This window comes from Salmo trutta, chromosome 21 (genome assembly GCF_901001165.1).
Source record: "Salmo trutta chromosome 21, fSalTru1.1, whole genome shotgun sequence".
In the NCBI taxonomy this organism is placed as follows: domain Eukaryota; kingdom Metazoa; phylum Chordata; class Actinopteri; order Salmoniformes; family Salmonidae; genus Salmo; species Salmo trutta.
In genome coordinates this window covers 15,630,428-15,657,810 of record NC_042977.1, presented here as the reverse complement: position 1 = coordinate 15,657,810, position 27,383 = coordinate 15,630,428, and the positions used below count along the sequence as shown (strand labels likewise).

Below are 27,383 nucleotides of genomic sequence, written 5' to 3'. Positions count from 1 at the left end.
ATAGTTTAGTAGTCACCCCTAAGAACCCTCTACATGTACAACATTTATAAACTCCCACTCTAGGGAATGTAGGAAAATTATTATTTGGGGGGAGGGGTGTTATCTGTATAGTGTCATGTGTTGACTAAGTTGCCATAGCTGTATTCCTAATATCGCAATAGGTGTGTGCATACTGCATGCCTCTGACTGAATATAGACTAGGGAAAGGCCACTATTGAAAGGCCACAGTCGCAAAAAAATGGTCCTAGGATCTAGTGCGAGCTTTAAAGATGAGTGCCGTGTTAAAAATACCCTCCCTAGATAATTCTGCACAACTTAGTTATGGATGAACTTCAACCTAGCCACTGTGTGCAGCTCTGAAGTCAAGCTGTTGCATAGCAGTTCAGGCAGACACTATGTGGAGTCTTTGTGACTAGCATGCTAAACTAAAAAGGGAGAATGAAATCATTGACTAATGCTCTAATTGATTCGATGTGTTTTGAATAGAACCTGCGTCAAAGGGACTCATTGCCATTGGTTCAGAATTGGTTTCTTTTGTCCTCAGTTCTTGAGTGCAGTGCTTGTATGGAGGTAGTTGAGTTGTTTTTCTATTGTCTACTTGTTCCTGTTTAGTGCAGTTACCCTTTTTGGTTTGCAAGTTTATCTAATGAGGGTCATTTATTATAGTGCAGTGTAGTTAGCCTGCTTCAAAAAAACTTAGATAAGGCTTGGAGAGCATAAAGGCTTGAAAACTGAATTCTCTGGCCCAGGCCCAGTATTGTAAAAGGTTGGATGGTCAGAGAAACCTTATCTCCATGGCAGCTTAAAGGCCATGTGCTAGCTGACACCCAACCTGGGCTGGCTACTGGTCTGCTCTGTGATCAGTGCAGCTCATGGTGAACCAATTGGTGTGCTCTGCTGTTACTTGATGTAACATTACGAAATAGTTACCTTTGTTAGATTTCCCCTTTTCTGTCATATGTGCTCATATCATAAGCAGGCACACACTATGGTTAGAATGCTTTTCGTACTCACAACCCTGGCTCGAATCGTATTCAATATTATTCACAGCTGTAATGGCCTCCAAAGGTACTTTGAACAAGTATTAACTCTGGGGTGTGAAGACATACGCAATCAAGACAATTTAAAAAAAATAATTAAATTAATTTGGAAACATTTCTATACTTTTTTACACTTTGGAAATGTAGAGTAGGTTGTGTACATTTGTAGAAAAAAAATGAAATGAATCCCCTTTTTTGGGGCTCCCGAGTGCCGCAGCGGTCTAAGGCACTGTATCTCAGTGCAAGAGGCGTCACTACAGTTCCTGGTTCGAATCTAGGCTGAATCACATCTGGTTGTGATTGGGAGTCCCATAGGGCAGCGCACATTTAGCCCGGCGTCATCCGGGTTTGGTCGGGGTAGGCCGTCATTGTAAATAAGAATTTGTTCTTAACTGACTTGCCTATTTAAATAAAGGTTAAATAATTACAAAATATATATTTAATTTTAAGGCAGCAAAATGTGAAGACTGTGCAAGGGGTGTGTAGACTCACTATACACTGTACAACGGCCATTTTAGTCATATGCCCAACGATTATCCTACCACTGACAGAAGGTTTTACATCATCAGGGAGTGTCTGCGTAGGGAGAGTCCATTAACCTTCATTGACCTCTGTATTAACCACTGTAATATTCCTTGGCAAAAGGCCTCAATGTCCTCCATAACATTTAGGATGTCTGTGTGGTAACTCTTGCATTGTCCCCTTCCCCTTCCATGTGCAGCCGCCAACAGCCCATGGATCAAGGAGCACCCTGAGTGTGGCTACAACCTGGTCAACTCCCCCCACCTGAGGCCAGCCTGGGTCCTGGACCGGGCCATATGGCACATGACCTGCAACATGGCTGATGCCAAGTACGCTGCTAACGGTCTTCCCGCCCAGGTCCAGAATGAGGGGCACCTGAATGTGAGTGTCTAAAGGTCACTTTCACAGCTAGGGTTGCAACATTCCCAGAAACCTTCCTAAAATTCATTTTTTTTCTGAAAATCCTCAAACCGGGAACTTAAGGAAAGTTTATAGAATTTTGTAACCCTCTGGGTCCAGCGTTTTTCCTGGTCATGCCATGATGTGGTCAGGAAAAACTCAGGGCCTTACACATATCACCTTATTAGGTTTGTCTTGATGAAATTGTGAGCTCCGTTTGTGAAGAGCTGAACCTTGAACTGTTTCTGTATATTTTTCTCTCTCTCAGGCAATCCGCGATGTTCTGTGGGGGCAGGTCTTCCCCAAGATCAAGCTGTGGGAGTTCTTCCAGGTCAGAATCGAAAGCGCTGTGGAGGAGTTCAGGGACCTGCTCGTAGATGGTGAGAGCATTCAACTGAGCGCTGTACTGTACTGTTCTGTTCTGTCTTTCTGTTCATGACATCTGCTGTTCATTATAATAACTGGGGTGTATTCAGAAAGAACCAAACAGAAGCAAAGAGGCCGAAACAGGAAGGGACTTGTCCAATAAGAAACTCTCGCTTTCGTTGCAAAAAGTTATCCGGCGTGCACTAATGAATACACCTCTGTGTTATAAACCCCTAATGCCAGAGGGTTGTGCGAAAGAGTATCCGTCTCCCCTTCTCATGAACTCCACCTGTCCAAACAGTGACCGTGTATGGATTCGCACGAGAAGTAGATCCAAGTCACAGTCAAACAGGCACCTACCTCCACCTCAATGAGAGTTTGTCCATGTCTGATGTGAAACAAAAGGAGTCAATAAAAAACAAAAGCACATAAATGGGATTTTTTTTTATGTTGAATTTATCATTATCCAATTTTTATTTGAAGATTAATTTTGGCAGCTACGGTACATGGTACCTAATCCACCACCCTTGTCAATCAGAGAAATGATGTGTGTTGGTATTGATTGGTTAATTGAATGGGTTGTGGTATTATGTGGTTGTAATCAGGAGAGAAACCAGACCAGAAGAAGACTGGGGGTAAACAGGGACTGAAGATCATTCAAGACCCCAAGTTCAGACGCTTCGGAAACGAAGTGGACATGGACTCTGCCCTGGAGACCTTTGTGCCTCACAGGTAAGTACATGGAAATTCCAATTTCCTCAATGCTTCAGTTTCCAATTGACCCCAACCCTGGTGTGTGTTTGGTACTTTATGAGTGTGTGTGCTGTCTAGTTCAGCAGTTTCAAACCTATTTTGCCCCATGGGACACATTTAGTCTTCAACGAGGTACGGAGGGCCGCACAATATTTTTCAAATATTTCCTTGCCGTCAAAATGTGCAGAAAACAGTCCTGTAGCTATAGTTTTTAGAATTTTCAGTGCTCCCTGACTGTCTAGCTTTTATTAGGGTGATTGTTAACAAGCTGGACAGAGTGAAGAGACCATTATCATGTCTACTCAGTTTTCATTTAGTTTTAGTCATTTCAAAAGAAAGAGAAAAAAAACAACGAAAAAGGGTTTTACTCAAACCACCGCGTTGATTAGGCGGGCCGGATCCGGTTTGACACCTCAGACTCTAGTTACTTGGATTGAAAACGTTGATGATCCTGACTTTACATCAGTTCATTGAGTGGATTCTGAATCAACCCCTAAATCTAAAACCAAGTCTCATTCTGCACATGTCAATCCTTTCCCTGTCCAGCCACAGTACACAAGCCATTCTGGAGGCCTGTAACAGGCTGTGGGGGAGACTTGAGGAGATCAATAAAGAGCAGTACCAGCAGATGATACACCACCAGGAGAAGGTAGGTACCCCCCTCCCCACATCAGTAGCTTTGGTATGCTCCATATGCATGTCTGGATAATGTAGTCCATACATTTTACAATTCTTTGTTCTGCTTCGTTTTTTCTACTCAGGCCGCTAACTGCATTGTGGGAAATGTAGTTTATGAGCGCCTTGCTGACCATGGACCCAAACTGGGCCCCGTCACCAGGAAAGACCCTATTGTTCCCAGGTAGGCCAGTGGTCGGGTCGGGGGAACTGCAGTGGGGTCGTAAAAAAAATATATATATATGAATATATATGGGGTCCTCGCTGAAAAAGTTTGAATGCCACTGAGGTAGGCTGTGAGCTGACTGTATGTAGATGTTAAAATGCTTCATGACCGAGTTTATTTCACTCACATTAATATAAAAAACTGCTTTAGAAACAAGGTCGACAGTATTATGACTGTAATGTTGAAGAGGCAGATTAACTTTATTGAAATCTCGGCAGTGAATAAAAAAAGTTCCATCCGTGACGAGATTATATCATGCTAAACTTATTTCAACAGGAGTTCCCTCCTCAGGGCCGAAGCAGTAATGCACATGCAAATACAATCCTTTGTTTTCACGTTTCATTATGGTTCCAAGTCAATAAATGTGTGTGTGTTGACAGATACTTTACCTTTCCGTTCGAGGAGACGAGCCTGGAGGATGACCTGAAGATGATGGACCAGCCGGACAAGGCCTGTCACTTCCTGGCTCACAACGGCTGGGTGATGGGAGACGACCCTCTTAGAAACTTTGCTGAGCCTGGTTTGCACTTTTTATTTCACATTCATTCACTTCTCCCAAATTGTGCGCGACTGGCACTTTGGGCAGCAACAAAAGTATCTCCACTTCTGGCAGTCTTTGGCTGACTTATCCACTGTGCCCCAGCTCTGAGGATGTTGGTGCTTAGTAAATTTGTTTTGACATTATAATCATTTAAAAAGATGCTCTTATCCAGATCAACTTACAATATGTGCTTTCAGCTAAGGAAGATGATAATACCTTACACTCACTTATTTCATCAGGCCAAAGATCAGTGTGTCTCTATGGGTCATTGGCACCCAAACAGTCTGGAGATGGATGATTCAGTCACTCTCAACTGCTATCTTACCATGTGTAGCCTAAGTGATATAGAATGCTTAGTTTAGACTTCAGAGAATCACTCGGGGAGGCTCCCAAGTGGCGCAGCGGTCTAAGGCACTGCATCTCAGTTCCTAGAGGCGTCGCTACAGACCCTGGTTCGATCCTGGGCTCTATCACAACCGGCCGTGATTGGGAGTCCCATAGGGTCGGCTCACAATTGGCCCAGCGTGGTTTGGGTTTGGCCTGGGTAGGCCATCATTGTAAATAAGAATTTGTTATTAACTGACTTGCCTAGTTTAATAGTTTAAATACATTTTTTTTTAAAGCTGGAAATAGCAATGCCATTCCAGTGGTAACCTGATCATTCCACAAGGGGGAGCCAGTGTTATGTAAATATCATTCCCAGTGTTACTAAAGACCCAGTCCCTGAGAACGTCAAGAAACGAAGGCCTCTTCGTCTTTCCAGGCTCCAACGTGTACATCAGGAGAGAGCTGATCTGCTGGGGCGACAGCGTCAAGCTTCGCTATGGCGACAAGCCCGACGACTGCCCCTACCTGTGGGCCCACATGCAGAAGTACACAGAGATCACAGCCAAGCACTTCGCGGGAGTCCGCCTGGACAACTGTCACTCCACCCCCCTGCACGTGGCTGAGGTACATTCCATTCAGTCTGAGCCATTTTAGTTTGTTATTACAATCCGTGTAGCCCATACCATACCCCTCTCTATGAAACACATAGCGTTACTGCATGTAAGTATCTTTCAAGGTAACAATTGATACACTTGATGTATGAATAAAGTTAGTTATCATTTGCTGTCAAGGGACGAAACAATGTCATTACTGAAACAACTCTCCTTCCGTAGCACATGCTGGCAGCAGCCAGGGCGGTCAGGCCCAACCTGTATGTGATCGCAGAGCTCTTTACAGGCAGCGAGCTCATTGATAATGTGTTTGTTAACCGCCTGGGGATAACCAGTCTTGTCAGAGGTACCCGGATGTTAACATGTAGTAGACAAAGCACTGGAGTGGTGGGGGTTAAACCCTAGGTTACACTTTATTTGACATATCTGGTGTTTACTTACTAACATTGAAAATGTGTATTTAAACCACGTCATAATTACATTTGGTATAATCTGTTACCCGTTTTTTCAATGTAAGTACCAGAAAGTATCGTTGGTTACCACATCATTTTCGAGTAAACGCCAAGTACCATATAGGACTGTAAAATAAAGTGTTACCAAACATGTTTTGTTTTGGCATGACACTAAATCTCTGTTTTTGTCTCTTTCTGCATGTCTCTCTCACTACATCTCTTACTCCCATTTACAACCCTTCATTCATCATTCCTGATACTTCACATACTATTGCTCTGTCTGATTAACATTTTTGCATTAAACATATCACCTGTCGTTTACTTCCTGGTCTAAACACCTCATTGACCTTTTGACCTTTATAATTGGTTGTTTTCCTCACCCCTTTGTCGGTCCTCTTCTCATTTTCTGTCTCTTTGTTTGGTCTCTGTTTTGGGTTTTGGCATGTTTTCTTTTGCACTTTGACTCCCCCCCATCCATCACTCCTACATACTAACCTCCTCTCCTGCTTAGCTTTGCCGCCGCCCTGCATTTCTACTTCGTCTTCCTTATCCCTCATCCATCCTTTCTCTCCCTCCCTCCCTCTATCTAACCCTATACCCCCTCCTTCCCCTCTTTCCACCCTCTCTCTGTGATTTAACCCCTTGTTGACTGGCCTGTGGATGTGGACATGTAGTTCATGTTGGACGTGGCTCGTGTGGCGATGCCCAGTCTGTATGTGGTGGCTGAGCTGTTCACGGGCAGCGAGGACCTGGACAATGTCTTTGTAAATAAGCTAGGCATTACCTCACTCATCAGAGGTAGGACTACACACCGCTAGTCTGGTCCCAGATCTGGTTTGGTCAGCCTTGCCAACTCCTTTGGTCGTTGTCACGAATGACCATATGAGTTGGTGAGACACCACAAACAGATCTGAGACCAGGTTAATGCATCACTGCATCTTTGAAGGAAAAATGGCATCAACGGTCATTCTCGAGTCCTGCATGTTGGCATCGTATGTGATTGAAAAGACAACAAAGTAATACAGTGGTATAACTGTACATCCCTTCTTCCCTCTCTTTCCCTCTACCTGGTCTCTCCAGAGGCAATGAGTGCAGGGGACAGTCACGAGGAGGGCAGGCTGGTGTACAGGTACGGAGGGGAGCCCGTCGGAGCCTTTGTCCAGCCCAGCCTCCGGCCCTTGGTGCCCAGCATCGCCCACGCCATGTTCCTGGATGTCACCCACGACAACGAGTGCCCCATCCAGGTACCTTATTCTTTAGTGCCCTATTTAGGTAGCCTATTCTTGAGTTTCACTATTCAGGTACAGCACAGCATTATAGTGGCCATTGCTAGTTCATTGCTGTAAAACATATCTAGGCAATGTTTCAATATGCAGACTAGCTAGCATACTACCTAGAATGAAGCAAATATACTGGCCGTGCATTCTAAGTGATATGCTAGTATGTACATTGAAACTTATTGTTAAACGATATAGGGGCTTCACACTGTTCAGAACCTGGTTGATTTCAGTATGAACTTTGGGTTTAAATCCAGTGCCATATGAAACTCCAGTGAGACAGGGGGAGCTGTCTCCCTGTTCACTAAAATGGGAACATTGCCCCTCCAGTAAAATAAAATTTAAAAAAAGGAGAGATCCACAAACCTGGTTGTGTCAATTCCTTTCGTTGTTGTCTATGTTCCAGCTCCGCTCTGCGTACGACTCGCTCCCCAGCTCTGCCATCGTCTCAATGGCCTGCTGTTGCTCTGGCAGCACCAGGGGATACGATGAGATGGTGCCCCACCAGGTAACACACAGACACACGCAAACACACATACACACTCACACTTTTTCTCTGTCATAAGAGTATAATGACTTTTGTCTTGATATTTGCATATGTTAATTGCATATACACCACTATAGCATCACCATATAAATCTCAAATCACTTTAAAGGGTCATTTAGAAAAATGTCATCTTCATATTCATCATCTCCAGTATGTGAAAATGGTGTGTTTCTATATTTTGTAGGAAAAAAATATAGAGAAAGTGTTTCCAATGACATCGTCAACCAATTAGTAGACAATTATTAAGCAATACCTTACTCACAATTGGTCAAAATCACACAATGCACACCGATGATGTCGTTGGAAACACTTACCTTCCTCTATCTTTTTTTACTACAAAACATAGAAACGCACCATTTTCACATAATGTTGATGTTGGGGTGGTGCTGGAGATGAAAAATTGTGAAGTTTCCCTTTAAGTATAAAGCCAAAGGAAAGTTTAGAATTATAGTAGGTACTATAGTAGTATTGTACAGTAAATAGCCATGGAGAATGAATGACTAAGCTGTTTAGTAACCATCTCCTCTGCGTGTCTGCCTGTAGATCTCAGTGGTGAAGGAGGAGCGTTTCTACCCCAAGTGGAACCCTGACGCCAAGGCCTCGTCCCCCGGTGAGGTCAACCTGAAGACGGGTATTATCGCCGGCAAGCTGGCCCTCAACAAAATGCACCAGGATCTGGCCTCCAAGGGCTTTAACCAGGTGGGTGTGTGGAGGAGTAAACAAAAACTGAAATGAAAACTAATCATGAAAAAACAAGTTAGTAAACTATAATTTAAATAATTAGCAGACAAAAATCGAATGGGTTTTCAAGCTTTTTTTTCTCTCTAATTGGGTTGACAAGGGCTTCTGAATCTAGTGTGGTGACTCAGCGAGATGACATTGTCATGAATGGCAACGCAGATGTTGGTCGCGTTCCCCTGCTTACACGTTGCATGCATCAGTAAATGGTTTCGTGCCAAGTCATCGACTGTGCAGTCGGGCACCAAATTGCTATAACATGTCAGTCGTGTTCCTCTGCTCAGACATTTCTAATGCATGCCAGATCTTACAACTCCCGAAATAAGTATTTTACATATCAGTTAACCACTTTATGTTATAGCAGTCTGGTGTCCGACTGCACGGTCGATGACATGGCACGCAACCATTGGTTGATGCATGCAATGTCTGAGCAGGGTAACGTGACCATGATGTGGTTAAAAGGTACGTAAAACACCCGTCTGGGTGTTGTAAGATCTGTCAGGTGTCCGCAACGTCTGAGCAGAGAAACGCACCCATTGAGATGAGCGTGATGCAAGACTTTGCTACTATGGGTACACTCGCAATGGCCACCAGTCCACCCATTATGCCTTCCTTGACTTGAATGTATCAGGCTCCCGAGTGGCGCAGCAGTCTAAGGCACTGAATCTCAGTGCTCGAGGCGTCACTACAGACCCTGGTTCGATTCCAGGCTATATCACAACCGGCCGTGATTGGTAGTCCCATAGGGCGGCGCACAATTGGCCCAGCGTCGTTAGGGTTTGGCCGGGGTAGGCCGTCATTATAAATAAGAATTTGTTCTTAACTGACTTGCCTAGTTAAATACAATCAAAATGGGGATGCTTGTTCTATTCATTATATTTCTATGGCAGCACATGCAGTCAGGAGTGAAGGAGAGGATAGAATGTGCATCTTTTTTGCTATTCGAACGGTTATTACATTGAGCTCGGTCATTTGGCTGGCCAATTACCATCATCCAAAATGCTATGACCGTCACAGCCCTACTTTAAACCTAATCTAACCAATCACATAACTCATCACCTTATGTATTACTGCCCCACTGTAGCTTGAAGTGACATCCCCAAAAACAGAAACTAACACATAAATGGCTGTTAGCCTCCCACACACAGGTAAATTTTTGTCCCCAACACTGAAACTAAATAATATAAAAACAAAATAGAAATGCCTCCCAAAAAACACGTTTGTTATTTTATTTCAGTTTACTAAATAGTCTTTTCATGATTATTTTTAGTTTCCGTTTTCTATAATAACCTTGGTGAATGTATACATGTATTTGCATGATAAGAGTTATGTGTAACAGTGCTTGTTATTTCCTCTGTTCCCTTCCTAGGTGTACGTGGACCAGGTGGACGAGGACGTTGTGGCGGTGACGCGTCACTGTCCCAGCACGCACCAGTCTGTGGTCGCCGTGTGTCGCACTGCCTTCCACAATCCCAAACACCACCAGTACAGGAAGGAGGTTCCACCCATGTTCATCCCTGGTATGATGCTTCACTGTTACCATAAACAGGACACTACCCTCAGAGTGGACCGTCCATAGAAATACAATAATACTAGAGTGGCCTATGTCATTCATCTTCGTAACTTTAGAATGTGCTGATAATGGCAGACATCTTGGTCAGGGATCAGTTCCTAACCAGTATTGTTGGAACAAATGGCAAGAGAGGCACAGCAGATGACTTGAGAACACTACTGACCTGGATGCAGGACCTACTATTTTAACACAATCAACTTAATCTCTCTCCGTCTTCAGGTAAAATTGATGAGGTGGTTCTCGAGGCGCGTGTCATCGACAGGCAAGCCGGCACCTACAAGAAATGTGAGAAGTACATTAACGGCATGCCGGAGTACACTGTGGAGATTAAGGAGCACATCCAGGTAATGTGACGCCGGGGAACGTGGGTAATTACAGTTGTTTAGGCCCCCTGTCACAATGGGCTTGAGATGTAAAGTCTTTCCTCTCAAACAAAACAAATCCATTCTCAGACTGGGTCTTGAAAAACAAGCTGCTTCAGGGGCATCCGGTTACGGTTCACAAGCTGGTATTGTGTCTGTATTCTGTCTGGCTTGTTTGTGAGTTTCTATTGAATGCCATTTAGTTTCCATAGCTATTTACTCAGTGTTATCTGCTTCGCTAAATGTACTTTTTGATTTTTAGTTAAAGTAAAACATTTGGTAATGATTAATGCCATGTTTTTGCAATGATTTACACTAGATGACTAACAGGTGCTGCTTTTTTGAAGACACCACACCACCATCTTGGTACTCCTCCTCCGTTGTAAAAAAAAAAAGGATTTTGGAAGCTATGGACATTTTTTATTTTTTTATTTTAACTAGACAAGTCAGTTAAGAACAAATTCTTATTTACAATGACAGCCTACCGGGGAACAGTGGGTTAACTGCCTTGTTCAGGGGCAGAACGACAGATTTTTACCTTGTCAGCTCGGGGATTCGATCCAGCATCCTTTCGATTACTGGCCCAACACTCTAACCACTTGGCTACCTGCTGCCCCCATCTTTATTTACGTCTACATTTTGTTTTTGCCATGTTTATTCTATTACAGATGCCTTAATGCATATTTTTGTATTAAATTATGTTAGCTAAACATTAACATGTCAAATGAAAAGATATATACAAAAATGTTCCTTAAAGCATAATTGTTTTGTATATCAAAAGTACAAGTTCTAATTTTACTGTCCCCGCTACTACAACAACAAAATACTTAAATACATGTAATTTTGTCCTTAAAACATTTGATTTCAATGCTGTAGAATTCCATTGACTCTTATGGAGTTCTGCTTCTTCTGGGGAGTGCCAATAACGCCAACCGGTGGCTTCAAAGCGTCTCACTGGTCAATAGTTAGCATCAGCAATCCAGTGTTTACATACATAATTGATATAGACCAGCAAAAGCCAATTCAGAATTGTCCTCAACTCTCCTCTCAATACACCACTGTGGACCTTGATACTGTTTTGTGTGGTAGTGAAACTTGATTCAACAATGGTCTTTTGTGTCCCCTGTCACCCCAGCTGAAGGACAGTGGCGTTGTGAAACATGCAGGCGTGACATCTAAGGGCAGCAGTGAGTTTGTCCAGGAGATCGTCTTCGAACGCCTCACCCCCGGCAGCGTCATCGCCTTCAGGTTAGAGGTCATGATGAGCAGCCCAATATACCCACACATTGAATAGAATTTAAAAGTCTACTGTAAAACACACACAAATGTTAGTGAGGGGTGGGGATGTTCTTTGGCCAGTTTGGCCTCGTATTGTCTACTCACAGCTCATACTGTTAACTCTTCACCCCTTCGATAGCTCAGTTGGTACAGCGTTGGACTGTAAAATAGCAGTTATCTGTAGGTCGCTGGTTCAAATCCGTCTTGAAGGAAGAAACCTTTTGGCTGAGAAATCTCTTCAGCATTGCAGACTGTATGTCTCCTAGCCTGGTCCCAGATCTGTTTATGCTGTCTTGACAACTTCTATGTTCATGTCAGGCCAATGGCACAAACAGATCTGGGACCAGGCAATATGTTTCCCTCTGAGATGTGTCTGTGTTTCCCTCATCAGGGTGAGTCTGGATCCCAGGGCCCAAGAGCTGGTGGGAGTCATCAGACATCACCTGATCCAATTCAGCCCAAAGTACAAGCTTGGCAGTCTGCCCGACCAGCACACACCAACCATACTGGAGACACCCCTGGCACAGTGAGTATACATCGCACAAAGACACGCTTGCACACACGCACCCACACACACACACACACACACACACACACACATGCACACAAATGTACCGCTACACACACACACACACACACACACACACACACACACACACACACACACGCTGCTTTGCAAACACACCATTTTGCAAGCACACCATGTCTATTGGAAAAGTGCTGAAAAGGTGTAGTACAGATGTTGTATCTTAATTTGATCATCCTGTTGCAGGAGAACTTTCCTGCAATGCAAGGAATTAAAAACCTGTATTGTATTTGAAGTTTAAAAAGGCTTCTGAAGTTTGTAATTTCCACTTTGAAATTTCAGACTTGATTTTCCCTCACGAGAAATGTATCAACCCGTACCAAAAATGTCCATTCATTATAATCCGCATAATAATTGACATGTCCTGTTGCTGCAGGGTTATTTTCCTGCTGTAGCAAACTTGCTCAAATTACAATCCTACATCTGTATGTTTTCTTAATGATGGTCATATATTTGTATAGTGAGGAATTGATCAACACACTGATCAACACACTCTGTAGTCTCCAGTTGTGCCCATTAAGGTGAATGTGTGTTGTAATGTTACGTGACCCTGTCCTCTATCCCCATGCAGGATCATGTCCAAGCTGACCCTGTCCTCTATCCCCATGCAGGATCATGTCCAAGCTGACCCTGTCCTCTATCCCCATGCAGGATCATGTCCAAGCTGACCCTGTCCTCTATCCCCATGCAGGATCATGTCCAAGCTGACCCTGTCCTCTATCCCCATGCAGGATCATGTCCAAGCTTACCCTGTCCTCTATCCCCATGCAGGATCATGTCCAAGCTGACCCTGTCCTCTATCCCCATGCAGGATCATGTCCAAGCTGACCCTGTCCTCTATCCCCATGCAGGATCATGTCCAAGCTGACCCTGTCCTCTATCCCCATGCAGGATCATGTCCAAGCTGACCCTGTCCTCTATCCCCATGCAGAATCATGTCCAAGCTGACCCTGTCCTCTATCCCCATGCAGGATCATGTCCAAGCTGACCCTGTCCTCTATCCCCATGCAGGATCATGTCCAAGCTGACCCTGTCCTCTATCCCCATGCAGGATCATGTCCAAGCTGACCCTGTCCTCTATCCCCATGCAGGATCATGTCCAAGCTGACCCTGTCCTCTATCCCCATGCAGGATCATGTCCAAGCTGACCCTGTCCTCTATCCCCATGCAGGATCATGTCCAAGCTGACCCTGTCCTCTATCCCCATGCAGGATCATGTCCAAGCTGACCCTGTCCTCTATCCCCATGCAGGATCATGTCTAAGCTGACCCTGTCCTCTATCCCCATGCAGGATCATGTCCAAGCTGACCCTGTCCTCTATCCCCATGCAGGATCATGTCCAAGCTGACCCTGTCCTCTATCCCCATGCAGGATCATGTCCAAGCTGACCCTGGCCGACATGAACATGCTGCTGTTCCGCTGTGACTCTGAGGAGCAGGAGGAAGGAGGAGGTTGCTACAACATCCCCTCCTGGACTAGCTTCAAGTACGGTGGCCTGCAAGGTACAGTACACACAGAGGGGGGGTCCAGTCAGCACCAGGGTTGGGGTCAATTCCCATTTTAATTCAGTCAATTCAGTGTAAATTGAAATCGAAATGAGAAATTTGCGGTCTACTTCCTGAATTGACTGATTTTGAAAGTGAATTGATCCCAACCCTGGTCAGCGCACATTGTGGAAGTTGCCCCTAACCACTGATACTGGGTCAGATATCTTTCCACCCCCCATGGTTAAGGTTAGGATTTGGGTTGGTAAGCTGATCCTAGATCTGTGCCTACGAGCATCTGTACACATGAGAATATTGTTGAATGAAACTGGACATAGACATTAAAAATCTGATTCATTGTTTTGATACAGGTTTGATGTCAGTGATGGCGGACATTCGTCCGAAGAACGACCTGGGCCACCCGGTGTGTGACAACCTGAGACAGGGGGACTGGATGATTGACTACGTCAGCAACAGGCTGGTGTCCCGTGGTGGCGCTCTAGGAGAGGTGAGCACGGTTTGAGTGACAGTAATTCAAACCTAATGAATCCCTCTTGATTCGTTATGGCAAGGTATACTGCCAAGACGGTCTGATGAACTTGACAATAATGATGCCAAATAGAAGGAAATCCATCCTACAACTCTGCCCATCTAAGGTCCAAGACCTGAGTTTTAAATCTAACAGTGTGGTAGCAGTAAGATGAGGATTCACCCACTGTTACCATTTTCCATGGTCGTCATTTTCAAGGTTGGTGTTTTCCATATAGCATGTGTTGTCCGACATGTTTCCAGGTGGGGAAGTGGCTCAAAGGGATGTTCCACTATCTGAAGCACATCCCTCGCTACCTCATCCCCTGCTACTTTGACGCCATCCTAGTGGGAGCCTACACCACGGCGCTGGACACCACCTTCAACCAGATGTCCAGGTATGTCCCCACAGAAACAACCCTATAAATGTTTCTCACACACTCAACATACAGTCAGAAAATTATGCAATAGAACAATTGGAAGATACCTAAATTAGATGTAGTATTTCGTGTTAAAAAGGCCCTGCACCTTTAAGGATGTGCCGAAAACCTTATTTACATTCTTTTTGCAACTTACGTGTTTTTCTGCACAATAGTTTTCATGTAAAACCATGTTTTTCTCTGTGTTTCTCTCTTGTTCAGTTTTGTCCAGAACGGCTCCACCTTTGTCAAACTGCTGGCTCTGGGCTCGGTCCAGATGTGTGGTGTTGGCAGTTTCCCGGCTCTGCCCCCCTTGTCGCTGGCGCTACCCGGCGTCCCCTACCGCCTCAACAAGGACACCGGCAAGAAGGAGCAGTGCTGCGTCTCCCTGGCCGCAGGTCTGCCTAGCAACAACTCGTGTCTAATTCGTCTATTCTACTACTGTAAACAGTGGTGGGGCGCCACCCAAATAACTCATCATATTTTTCTGTTGATATTCTGGAAACGAATGATAATATAATCATCATGCTGGACTACATTGAGTAGCCAAATAACTGGTGTTTAGAAGTCTCCTGGTAATCATCAAAACAACCTATCATTGTCGCTAGGTATTTTACTGAAACGACGCTTTAAGCTTCAGTTCATGACTAGTTCAGTAGCTATCAGCTGATAAAGTCCTATTTGTATCTCTGTACCATTTGAGAATTGGTGTTTGAATTTCAGCTGTGTTCGAACATCTGCTTCCTTTATTCATCTCTACCGTCCTGTTTCACAGGTCTGCCTCACTTCTCCTCTGGAATCTTCCGCTGCTGGGGCCGTGACACCTTTATCGCTCTGCGTGGACTCATGCTGGTCACTGGTCGTCACCTGGAGGCTAGGTGACTGTGCCCTGTACTGCACTAGTATCCAAATGGAACTTCTTAGGTATCATTACATGCAATTGTATATGTTAATTCAATGTTTATTTTCATGAACAGAAACATCATCCTGGCGTTTGCAGGCACCCTGAGACACGGTCTTATCCCCAACCTGTTGGGCGAGGGCATCGGTGCTCGCTACAACTGCCGTGACGCAGTGTGGTGGTGGCTGCAGTGCATCCAAGACTACTGTAGCCTGGTGCCCGAGGGCACTGCCATCCTCCACTCCCCCGTGGTCAGGATGTACCCCCATGACGACTCCCAGCCCCACGCCCCTGGCACTCCGGTAGGTCACAGCAATGCACATACTGTACACACACATTTTCTTAATCTCTCTCTCTCTCTCTCTCTCACACACTCACATGTACACATGTAGACACCCATTCACACATTTAGACACCCACATGTACACACGTAGACACCCACACACGTAGACACCCACACACACGTAGACACCCACACACACGTAGACACCCACACACACGTAGACACCCACTCACACATGTAGACACCCACACACACACACACATGTAGACACCCACACACACACGTAGACACCCACACACACACGTAGACACCCACACACACACGTAGACACCCACACACGTAGACACCCACACACACACGTAGACACCCACACACACGTGTAGACACCCACACACACGTGTAGACACCCACCCACACACACACGTAGACACCCACACACACACACGTAGACACCCACACACACACACGTGTAGACACCCACACACACACACGTGTAGACACCCACACGTGTAGACACCCACACACACACACGTGTAGACACCCACACACACATGCCGACACCCACACACACGTGTAGACACCCACACACACACACGTGTAGACACACACACGTGTAGACACCCACACACATACACGTGTAGACACCCACACACACACGTGTAGACACCCACACACACGTGTAGACACCCACACACACGTGTAGACACCCACACACACGTGTAGACACCCACACACACGTGTAGACACCCACCCACATGTAGACACCCACCCACACACACACGTAGACACCCACACACACACGTACACACCCACATGTAGACACCCACACACACACGCACATGTAGACACCCACACACACATGTACACACCCACACGCACATGTAGACACGTACACACCCACACACACATATAGACACACACATGTAGACACCTACTCACACATGTAGACACCCACACACACACATGTAGACACCCACACACACACATGTAGACACCCACACTCACACACGTAGACACACACATGTAGACACCCACACACACCTAGACACACACACACACATACATTAACACATAAATGCACACCCAGACACACACTCTTCATCTTTCTCTCTCACACACACTCTCCCACATGTACACATACAGTATATACACCCACACACATATGCATAAGCACAATCTACACACACACACACGTACATTGTAATATTGTTGTATGGTGGAATTATACGTTTTGTATTGTAGATATGTAGCGGTGTAATAATGTTATATGATGTACTGTTTTATCTTTTGTTTTATGTGTAATGTAAGTGCCTTAATGTGTTTGGACCCCAGGAAGAGGGAGAGCTAATGGGGATCCCTAATAAATACATTCACTCACACACTCTCCCATCTCTCTCTCTCTCTCACACTCTCACATGCGCACATATTACCCACACACATTGTGCATAAATCCACACATGTCCACACAAATACCTACAGGACATCAAGCAGGGGTACAGTCTAACGTCATCCTCGTGTGTTTCAGTTCTCGTTCACACAGCCCCTTTGTGATGTCATCCATGAGGCCATGACACGTCACATGCAAGGTATCGACTTCAGAGAGCGCAACGCCGGACCAAATATCGACATGCACATGAAGGACGAGGGTGAGTCTGCCACGGTCACCTCCGGTTGCGGTCACACTTTGAGTTAATAAGTAGGACCAGGAGTTTTTCCTGGTTACGTTACCTTCTGGGCCCCGGTTATTCCCTAAAGTAGCTCTAGTTGGTTGTTATGTTTTTTCTTATGGTGAACATTGTCATGGTGTCTTGCTTCAGCAAACATGGTATATTATTATTCTCTTTGCTCCCAGGCTTCAATGTCGTGGCCAAAGTGAATCGTTATACTGGCTTTGTGTACGGCGGCAACCGTTTCAACTGCGGAACGTGGATGGACAAAATGGGAGAGAGTGACAAAGCTCGCAACAAGGGCATGCCCGCCACACCCAGGTAAGACCTTTATCATCATAGACCACCAATATAATAGAATAGAATACAAAACAATACAATAAAGCACAATGTAAACCAAACTGTGAGGCAAACGTATTATTCTTCAAATATTAAGCTGTTGTAAATGTACAATGAATTCATGTTTCATTTGATCTGATTTGACTCATGTCCCTGGTTGTGTGTGTCTCCAGAGATGGGTCAGCGGTGGAGATGGTGGGCCTCAGTAAGTCTGTGGTGCGCTGGCTGGTGGAGCTCCATAAGAAGGGCCTGTTTCCACACAGCTCCATGAAAATACACAGGGACGGTGAGTGCTGCCTGGGCACAAGCACACACACACACACACACACACACACACACACACACACACACACACACACACGTACCCGACTTCCCTTTCTTTAATTAGACATAATGAAAACATTGTTATTCTATGATTGTTTCCCCTGGCAGGTAAGGAGTTGAAGGTGTCCTATGAGGATTGGAACCATAAGATCCAGGTCAACTTTGAGAAGAACTTCTATGTGTCCCACGACGAGAAGGACCCCGACGAGAAGCACCCCGACCTGGTCCACAAGAGAGGCATTTACAAGGACAGCCACGGAGCCTCCAGCCCCTGGTGTGACTACCAGCTCAGGCCCAACTTTTGCATCGCCATGGTGGTGGTGAGTTGCTATCAGAGTGGCATCAGCTCATGCCCGGTTTCCTGTTTTTTTGTCATTGGAATTTCAGTTTACTTCCAGAATCGACTGATTTAAAATGGAATTGACCCCAAGACTGGTCCTTAGCCCTTTTCTTGCAATGATCTACAGCAGTGGTTCCCAAACTTTTTATAGTCCCGTACACCTTCGAACATTCAACTTACAGCTTCGTACCCCTCTAGCACCAGGGTCAGCGCACTCTCAAATGTTGTTTTTTTGCCATCATTGTAAGCCTGCCACACACACACACACACACACACACACTATATGATACATTTATTAAACATAAGAATGAGTGTGAGTTTTTGTCACAACCCGGCTCGTGGGAAGTGACAAAGAGCTCTTATAGGACCAGGGCACAAATAATAATAATCAATAATTTTTGTCTTTATTTAACCATCTTACATATGAAAATGTATTTGTTCGTCGAACATTGTTAATAACTCACCACAAGTTAATGAGAAGGGTGTGCTTGAAAGTATGCACATAACTCTGCAATGTTGGGTTTTATTGGAGAGAGTCTGTCTGAAATCATTTTCCACACACAGTCTGTGCCTGTATTTACTTTTCATGCTAGTGAGGGCCAAGAATCCACTCTCACATAGGTACGTGGTTGCAAAGGGCATCAGTGTCTTAACAGCGTGATTTGCCAAGGCAGGATACTCTGAACGCATCCCAATCCAGAAATATCATTAAATAACATTTCACAGAACCGCTTGTTGCAATTTTGATGAGGCTCTGTTGTTCAGATATCGGTAAGTGGACTGGAGGCAGGGCATGAAAGGTATAAAGAATCCAGTTGTTTGTGTCATCCTTTTCGGGAAAGTACCTGCGTAATCCGCACCCAGCTCACTCAGGTGCTTCGCTATATCACATTTAACATTGTCCGTAAACGTGAGTTTATTTGCACACAAAAAAATCATACAATGATGGAAAGAGCTGTGTGTTGTCCTGCAGACAGAGAAGAGTTACAACTTCTTAATCATAGCCTCAATTTTGGCCCGCACATTGAATATAGTTGTGGAGAGTCCCTGTAATCCTAGATTCAGATCATTCAGGCAAGAAAAAACAGATAACCAGCGCACTTCTGTATGTTGTAAAAGCGTTACATGGTTGCGGCCCATATCATTGCATAATGCAGAAAATACACAAAAGTTCAGGGGCCTTTCTTTAACAAAGTTACCCATTTTCACTGTTGTGTCCAAAACGTCTTTCAACCTGTCAGGCATTCCCTTGGCAGCAAGAGCCACTTGGTGGATAATACAGTGTACCCAAGTGGTGTCGGGAGCAACTGCTTGCACATGCGTTACCACTCCACTATGTCTCCCTGTCATGGCTTTTGCGCCATCAGTACAGATACCAACACATCTTGACCACCAAAGTCCATTTGATGTCACAAAGCTGTCCAGTATTTAAAAAATATCCTCTGCTGTTGTCCTGGTTTCCAGTGGTTTGCAGAAGAGGATGTCTTCCTTAATTGACCCCCCATAACCGTAACGGACATATACCAGGAGCTGTGCCAGGCCTGCCACGTCTGTAGACTCATCCAGCTGTAACACATAGAATTCACTGGCTTGTATGTTAAGCAGTAATTGTTTCAAAACATCTCCTGACATGTCACTGATGCGTCGTGAAACAGTGTTGTTTGATGAAGTCATTGTCTGCATAGTTTTTTTGGCCTTTTCCCCCAGCATTGTCCCAGCCATATCCGCAGCAGCAGGAAGAATTAAGTCCTCCACAATAGTATGGGGCTTGCCTGTCCTAGCCACTTGGTAGCTCACCATATAAGATGCTTCTAGCCCCTTCTTATTAATGGTATCTGTTGCTTTTATACATGTCTTACTACTCAAAAGTCATCTTAATTCTCGCACAAAAAACTCTGGTGGCTTATTTTTCAAATTGCCATGTTTTGTTTCTAAATGTCTGCGCAAGAGTGAAGGTTTCATTGAGTTGTGAAATAGTACTTTTGCACATATAACACATTGTGGCTGAGGAAAGGCACTACTCCCATTATAAGTGAACCTCAAATCAATGTAGTTATCATATTTGCACCTCTTCAATGGTCCAACGTCCCTGTCTGTTGTTCGGTGCTTTCCCGGTAAGTGGGCAGTAGCTCTTCGGCTGCATCAGATTCACAACTGTCAGTGTCCATGCTCGCTGGGCTAACAACAAATGTAGAATTACTGACACTAGCATTGGATGTGCTCGTGGAAGCAGAACAACTTGTGTAGTCGACAGGTGCAGGTGTAGTACTGCTGGTAGTAGCAGTACTACCAGTAGAGCTGGTATGTGTCTCTATGGATGCGGCCTTACTGTTTGGCTACATACGGACCGTTAGTGGAATTCCCGCGAGAGAGTAACAGTTAATGTGATTGGATGTTAATTATTTGACTAGGCTACCTGTATTTGACATTGTGTTGTTATTTCGCTGAACACTAGATGGTTTCATTTTATTTTTGCCAGTGAAACGAGGTTATTCAGGCGAGAAAGAAAAGAAACTCACCCAAATGTATAGCCCCATAGGAAAATATAAATGGACTGTTTGAAAATTAAATATATATATTTTTTATATGTGAATTACATTTTTATTTGGCGTACCCCCGACGACATTGTACCCAAGTTTGGGAATACCTGGTTTAGACCGTTTGGAAGTTTTGACAGACTAGGAGTGAGCTTCTCTTCTTCTCCCGCTTCAACCATGCAGTGCGGGTAGCTTGGTTCAATTCCGTTTAGTTTAATCCTAAAAAAAACTCCCTAGTCCTTGCCAATGTCAAGCATACCAATAACATAATGCAGCCACCACCATGCTTGAAAATATGAAGTGATCCTCAAAAATGATAAAAAAAATTATTTTATGTGAATCACATTTTTATTTGGCGTACCCCCGACAGCATTCCCCATAACCCTGGGGTTAAAACCTTTTTAAAAAAATCAGATTTTAAGGTAAATGTTTTTATATATCTTTTCATTTTAAATCTTTATTTAGCTCACGTAATATAATTTAAAAGTATTCATTATGGTGTCTGTAATAGAATAAACGTGGCAAAACAAATGTAGACATGAATATATGCATTTCTATAGCTTCCAATATGTTTTTTACAATGGTGGGGGAGTGCCAAGATGGCGGCGTGGAGGCTTCAATACAGCGCCCCCTGTAATTTATCTAGTGTATATATAAATCATTGTTTTCTTGACTACCCCTTGGGTGTAAATATATCTAAAGAACTGGGGCGGAGTTTGTGAGGTATTAAGGAGTTGAGTATTTTCTCTATTTTGTCCCTGAGGCTCCTGAATTGTTCACGGTGGAGAGAGCCTGGAAGGCCCTGGAGATCGCTGAGAAGAAGCTGCTAGGACCTCTGGGAATGAAGACCTTGGATCCAGAGTAAGATACCTACAGCTATTAGTCATTATTATTAGTAGGGCCGAGTATTTACTATTCAGGTCATATTGTCAGGTCATATTGGCCCCTCTTCATTTACTGATTCATTTTCTATATATATTTTCTTGGCTTGTATACTACTGACATCACGTTTATTTCTCCCCCAGTGATATGGTGTACTGTGGTGTCTATGACAACGCCCTGGACAACGATAACTACAACGTGGCCAGAGGCTTCAACTACCACCAAGGACCGGTAAGTGTGCCTCACTCAGGATTGGAGTTGTACCACACCTTAAATGAGGAGTTCTTGTTCACCTTCTTATGGCAATGCTCCTGAGCGGATAAATAAAGTTGTATTGAATTGATCTGTTGGCTTTAATGACGTGTTTGTGTTTTAGGAGTGGCTGTGGCCAATTGGGTACTTCCTTCGAGCAAAGCTCTATTTTGCCAAGAAGCTTGGGAAGGAGACCTATGACCAGACAGTGTACCTGGTGAAGAGCATTCTTTCTCAGCATTATGTCCACCTGGAGAGGTAAATGCACACACACACACACACACACACATTTACGCACACTATTTGAACACCCATCCATGTCTCTTCTAACCCCCCAGGTCTAGTTGGAAGGGTCTGCCAGAGCTGACCAATGAAAACGGACAGAATTGCCCCTTCAGCTGCGAATCCCAGGCCTGGTCCATCTCCACGGTGCTGGAAGTCCTCCACGACATGTAACAACACCTCAATTCCTGTGGGCGGAGAGCCGCCCTATGATCTCACTTCCTGAGGGTGGAGACTCGCCCCATGATCCCATGTCCTCTTGTAGTCCGGCATTGTTTTATTTCACATTCATAGTGTGGTCTTTGTTGTCTTGTTTTGGACCTCATGTACACCCTCTGGACTAACCCTACTGGGATCTCAAGTACACAGCAGGCTAATGCCTAGTGAACATGTGAACACCAGCACTTGCAGTTTGTTGTGGAGGGCATTGGGAAATTGTAGTTCACAGCCTCATTTGACACCTGACTTAGTGTTGTCAAGGTATCTGTTACAGTAGATATGAGCTAACGTTATCGCACTTAAAGATGAAGTATTAAAGACAAAGTGATGTATTCTAAGGGATGGAAGACCGACTGTTTTGAAACCAGATTACCTCCTAGGTAGATAAACGTTTATCTTGTCGCCTTAGCTGCTAACCTGTCACTGGTGATCCTTTTAAAGACTATCAAAATGTACTGTACTATGAAATGTGTCAAGTGGTGATCCATTGTCGTGTGCTTCCATGCCTTTTACTGGAGTTTAGATCCCTAACTAGAAACATATCACTGTGACTGAAACCTTGTAGAGTTGATCATCTACGGTGAGGGAAAAAAGTATTTGATCCCCTGCTGATTTTGTACGTTTGCCCACTGACAAAGAAATGATCAGTCTATTTAATGGTAGGTTTTTTTGAACAGTGAGAAACAGAATAACAACAAAAAAATCCAGAAAAATGTATGTCAAAAATGTTATAAATTTATTTGCTTTTTAATGAGGGCAATAAGTATTTGACCCCCTCTCAATCAGAAAGATTTCTGGCTCCCAGGTGTCTTTTATACAGGTAACGAGCTGAGATAAGTAGCACACTCTAAAAGGGAGTGCTCCTAATCTCAGTTTGTTACCTGTATAAAATACACCTGTCCACAGAAGCAATCAATCAATCAGATTCCAAACTCTCCACCATGGCCAAGACCAAAGAGCTCTCCAAGGATGTCAGGGACAAGATTGTAGACTTACACAAGGCTGGAATGGTCTACAAGACCATCGCCAAGCAGCTTGGTGAGAAGGTGACAACAGTTGGTGCGATTATTCACAAATGGAAGAAACACCAAAGAACTGTCAATCTCCCTCGGCCTGGGGCTCCATGCAAGATCTCACCTCGTGGAGTTGCAATGATCATGGGAACGGTGAGGAATCAGCCCAGAACTACACGGGAGGATCTTGTCAATGATCTCAAGGCAGCTGGGACCATAGTCACCAAGAAAACAATTGGTAACACACTGCGCCATGAAGGACTGAAATCCTGCAGCGCCCGCAAGGTCCCCCTGCTCAAGAAAGCACATATACATGCCCGTATGAAGTTTGCCAATGAACATCTGAATGATTCAGAGGACAACTGGGTGAAAGTGTTGTGGTCAGATGAGACCAAAGTGGGGCTCTTTGGCATCAACTCAACTCGCCGTGTTTGGAGGAGGAGGAATGCTGCCTATGACCCCAAGAACACCATCCCCACCGTCAAACATGGAGGTGGAAACATTATGCTTTGGGGGTGTTTTTCTGCTAAGGGGACAGGACAACTTCACCGCATCAAAGGGATGATGGACGGGGCCTTGTACCGTCAAATCTTGGGTGAGAACCTCCTTCCCTCAGCCAGGGCATAGAAAATGGGTCGTGGAGGGGTATTCCAGCATGACAATGACCCAAAACACACGGCCAAGGCAACAAAGGAGTGGCTCAAGAAGAAGCACATTAACGTCCTGGAGTCACAGTGATACTAGCCAGTCTCCAGACCTTAATCCCATAGAAAATCTGTGGAGGGAGCTGAAGGTTTGAATTTCCAAACGTCAGCCTCGAAACCTTAATGACTTGGAGAAGATCTGCAAAGAGGAGTGGGACAAAATCCCTCCTGAGATGTGTGCAAACCTGGTGGCCAACTACAAGAAACATCTGACCTCTGTGATTGCCAACAAGGGTTTTGCCACCAAGTCCTAAGTCATGTTTTGCAGAGGGGTCTAATACTTATTTCCCTCATTAAAATGCTAATCATTTTATAACATTTTTGACATGCGTTTTTCTGGATTTTTGTTGTTGTTATTCTGTCTCTCACTGTTCAAATAAACCTACCATTAAAATTATAGACTGATAATTTCTTTGTCAGTGGGCAAACGTACAAAATCAGCAGGGGATCAAATACTTTTTTCCCTCACTGTATCTATGACCCTCTTTAAATGTGATGCATCTCTCCTTGTGAATCTGATGCCTCATTTTATTGGTCAGCATGCATCTAGCTTATAAGTGTGTCTAGTCTGCATAGTGTTGTCATGGTACTTAAAACATATAAACAGTCTGCAACCTGACCTATTCTGTGTCTTTGTCTTCATGTCTGTGTTGAGGTGAAGAAAAACAATAGTTTTACTGACTGAGTAGCCTGTACACTAGCTCCCAGTTAGCCCTCTAGGTTGTGTTAGACACAGTAAAACATTTATTTATTGAAATGTAATCTACTTTTTTTATTAGTACAAATTTCAAGAGAAACCTGGTTCAAAAACCGCAGTAGATTTTACAATTTTTACAATTTATAAACCTATGTCAAGAACGGTTATTACAGTATAATAACTGTCCCTAGTCCTGTTCTTTAGGATCAATTGAAGACGGAGACATATCATGGGCAACACTGACAAGACACAGGTAGAGAACACCTGAAAAGAGAAAAAGAAACCAAAAAAATGACATAAGTACTCCACATTTTCAAAGTGAAATCATTTTGGGGGGAATTGTTCCAAATTAATATTGATTGCATATCTCTGAAGGACTGACACTAGACCATTCAGGATCACTTAACACCTTTTGCCATTATGGTGTGTCTTTGGCATTAAAATGTGTGTAATTGTACTGCTGAAAAATAAAGCTGTATCCCCAGGGTTAGGTATTCAGAAGACAGGCCAGGTTTAATCTAACGTTTAAGCTGGGCTTTGCTCTTTTCATATTTATTTTGATCCTGACAAACTTCCTAGTCCCTCCCAGTGACAAGCATACCCATAGAATGATGCTGCCACCACAATATTTGAAAATAGAGGATCAACAACATTGCATTCAGTCATTACTGGCCTGTGTGACAAAGTGAAAAGAAGGAAGCCTGTATTTAAAAAATCCACTTCAAATCATCCATTCTGTTTGCAACAAGGCTGGTAAGTAATACTGCAAGACAACACGACAAAGAAATACATTTTTTGGCCTAAATTTAAAACTACAGTGCATTTGGAATGTATTCAGACCCCTTCCCGTTTTCCATATTTTGTTACGTTACAGCCTTATTTTAAAATGGATTAAAAAAAATAATCCTAAACAATCTACACACAATATCCCATAATGACAAAACGAAAACAGGTTTGTAGAAATGTTTGTAAATGTATATATTTTTTTTAAACAGAAATACCTTATTTACATAAGTATTCAGACCCTTTGCTAGGAGACTCGAAATTGAGCTCAGGTGCATCCTGTTTCCATTGATCATCCTTGAGATGTTTCTACAACTTGGAGTCCACCTGTGGTCAATTCAATTGATTGGACATGATTTGGAAAAGCACACGCCTAATATTTAAGGTCCCACAGTTGACAGTGCATGTCAGAGCAAAAACCAAGCAATAAGTTCAAAGGAATTGTTCGTAGAGCTCCGAGACAGGATTGTGTCGTGGCACAGATCTGGGGAAGGGTACCAAAACATTTCTACAGATTTAAAGGTCCCCAAGAGTTTCTCTGTGGCACTCCACCAATCAGGCCTTTATGCTAGAGTGACCAGACGGAAGCCACTCCTCAGTAAAAGGCACATGACAGCACGCTTGGAGTTTGCCAAAAGGCACCTAAAGACTCTCAGACCATGAGAAACAAGATTCTGTTGTCTGATGAAACCAAGATTGAACTCTTTGGCCTGAATGCCAAGCGTCGCCTCTGGAGGAAACCTGGCACCATCCCTACGGTGAAGCATGGTGGTGGCAGCATCATGCTGTGGGGATGTTTTTCAGCGGCAGGGACTGGGAGACTAGCCAGGATTGAGGGAAAGATGAACGGAGCAAAGAATAGAGAGATACTTGATGAAAACCTGCTTCAGAGCTCTCAGGACCTCAGACTGGGGCAGAGGTTCTCCTTCCAATAGGACAGCGACCCTAAGCACACAGCCAAGACAATACAGGAATGGCTTCGGGACAAGTCTCTGAATGTCCTTGAGTGGCCCAGCCAGAGCCCGGACTTGAACCTGATCGAACATCTTTGAAGAGACTGGAAAATAGCTGTCCAACCTGACAGAGTTTGAGAGGATCTGCAGAGAAGAATGTGAGAAACTCCTCAAATACAGGTGTGCCAAGCTTGTAGTGTCATACCCAAGAAGACTCGAGGCTGTAATCGCTGCCAAACATGCTTCAACAAAGTACTGAGCAAAGGGTCTGAATACTTATGTAAATGTGATATTTCTGTTTTTATTTTTAATATGTTTGCAAACATTTCTAAAAAACAGTTTTTGATTTGTAATTATGGGGTATTGTGTGTACTGTAGATTGATGAGGGGGGAAAACAATTTAATCAATTTCAGAATAAGATTGTAGAGTTTCAAAGTGTGGAAAAAGGTACTGTATATAGGGCAAGGTTGAGTTACCGGGTGGTAGCTGGCTAGTGATGGCC

The 27,383-nt window shown here is 44.1% G+C and overlaps 1 protein-coding gene across 2 annotated transcripts in view; it reads left to right on the top strand.

Annotated features, from left to right (window-relative positions):
* Positions 1-23,213, top strand: part of LOC115156796 (glycogen debranching enzyme) — a 36,139-nt gene extending 12,926 nt beyond the window's left edge. Inside the window, exons 6-34 of one of the 2 annotated variants that reach the window (XM_029704490.1) lie at positions 1,762-1,943; positions 2,230-2,341; positions 2,933-3,059; positions 3,627-3,729; positions 3,842-3,939; positions 4,362-4,501; positions 5,286-5,473; positions 6,587-6,710; positions 6,993-7,156; positions 7,596-7,697; positions 8,280-8,435; positions 9,844-9,994; positions 10,267-10,391; positions 11,545-11,657; positions 12,079-12,213; positions 13,645-13,775; positions 14,129-14,265; positions 14,550-14,683; positions 14,927-15,102; positions 15,480-15,582; positions 15,682-15,907; positions 17,414-17,534; positions 17,741-17,876; positions 18,068-18,180; positions 18,327-18,538; positions 21,859-21,956; positions 22,121-22,208; positions 22,354-22,487; positions 22,568-23,213. In XM_029704490.1, coding sequence (XP_029560350.1) covers positions 1,762-1,943; positions 2,230-2,341; positions 2,933-3,059; positions 3,627-3,729; positions 3,842-3,939; positions 4,362-4,501; positions 5,286-5,473; positions 6,587-6,710; positions 6,993-7,156; positions 7,596-7,697; positions 8,280-8,435; positions 9,844-9,994; positions 10,267-10,391; positions 11,545-11,657; positions 12,079-12,213; positions 13,645-13,775; positions 14,129-14,265; positions 14,550-14,683; positions 14,927-15,102; positions 15,480-15,582; positions 15,682-15,907; positions 17,414-17,534; positions 17,741-17,876; positions 18,068-18,180; positions 18,327-18,538; positions 21,859-21,956; positions 22,121-22,208; positions 22,354-22,487; positions 22,568-22,685 — 3,947 coding nt within the window. In that variant the 3' untranslated portion in view covers positions 22,686-23,213. Of the gene's footprint in view, positions 1-1,761; positions 1,944-2,229; positions 2,342-2,932; positions 3,060-3,626; positions 3,730-3,841; positions 3,940-4,361; positions 4,502-5,285; positions 5,474-5,682; positions 5,807-6,586; positions 6,711-6,992; positions 7,157-7,595; positions 7,698-8,279; positions 8,436-9,843; positions 9,995-10,266; positions 10,392-11,544; positions 11,658-12,078; positions 12,214-13,644; positions 13,776-14,128; positions 14,266-14,549; positions 14,684-14,926; positions 15,103-15,479; positions 15,583-15,681; positions 15,908-17,413; positions 17,535-17,740; positions 17,877-18,067; positions 18,181-18,326; positions 18,539-21,858; positions 21,957-22,120; positions 22,209-22,353; positions 22,488-22,567 lie in introns of both variants that reach the window. The other variant, XM_029704489.1, reaches the window with a different exon arrangement.
* The last annotated feature ends 4,170 nt before the right edge of the window (positions 23,214-27,383 follow it).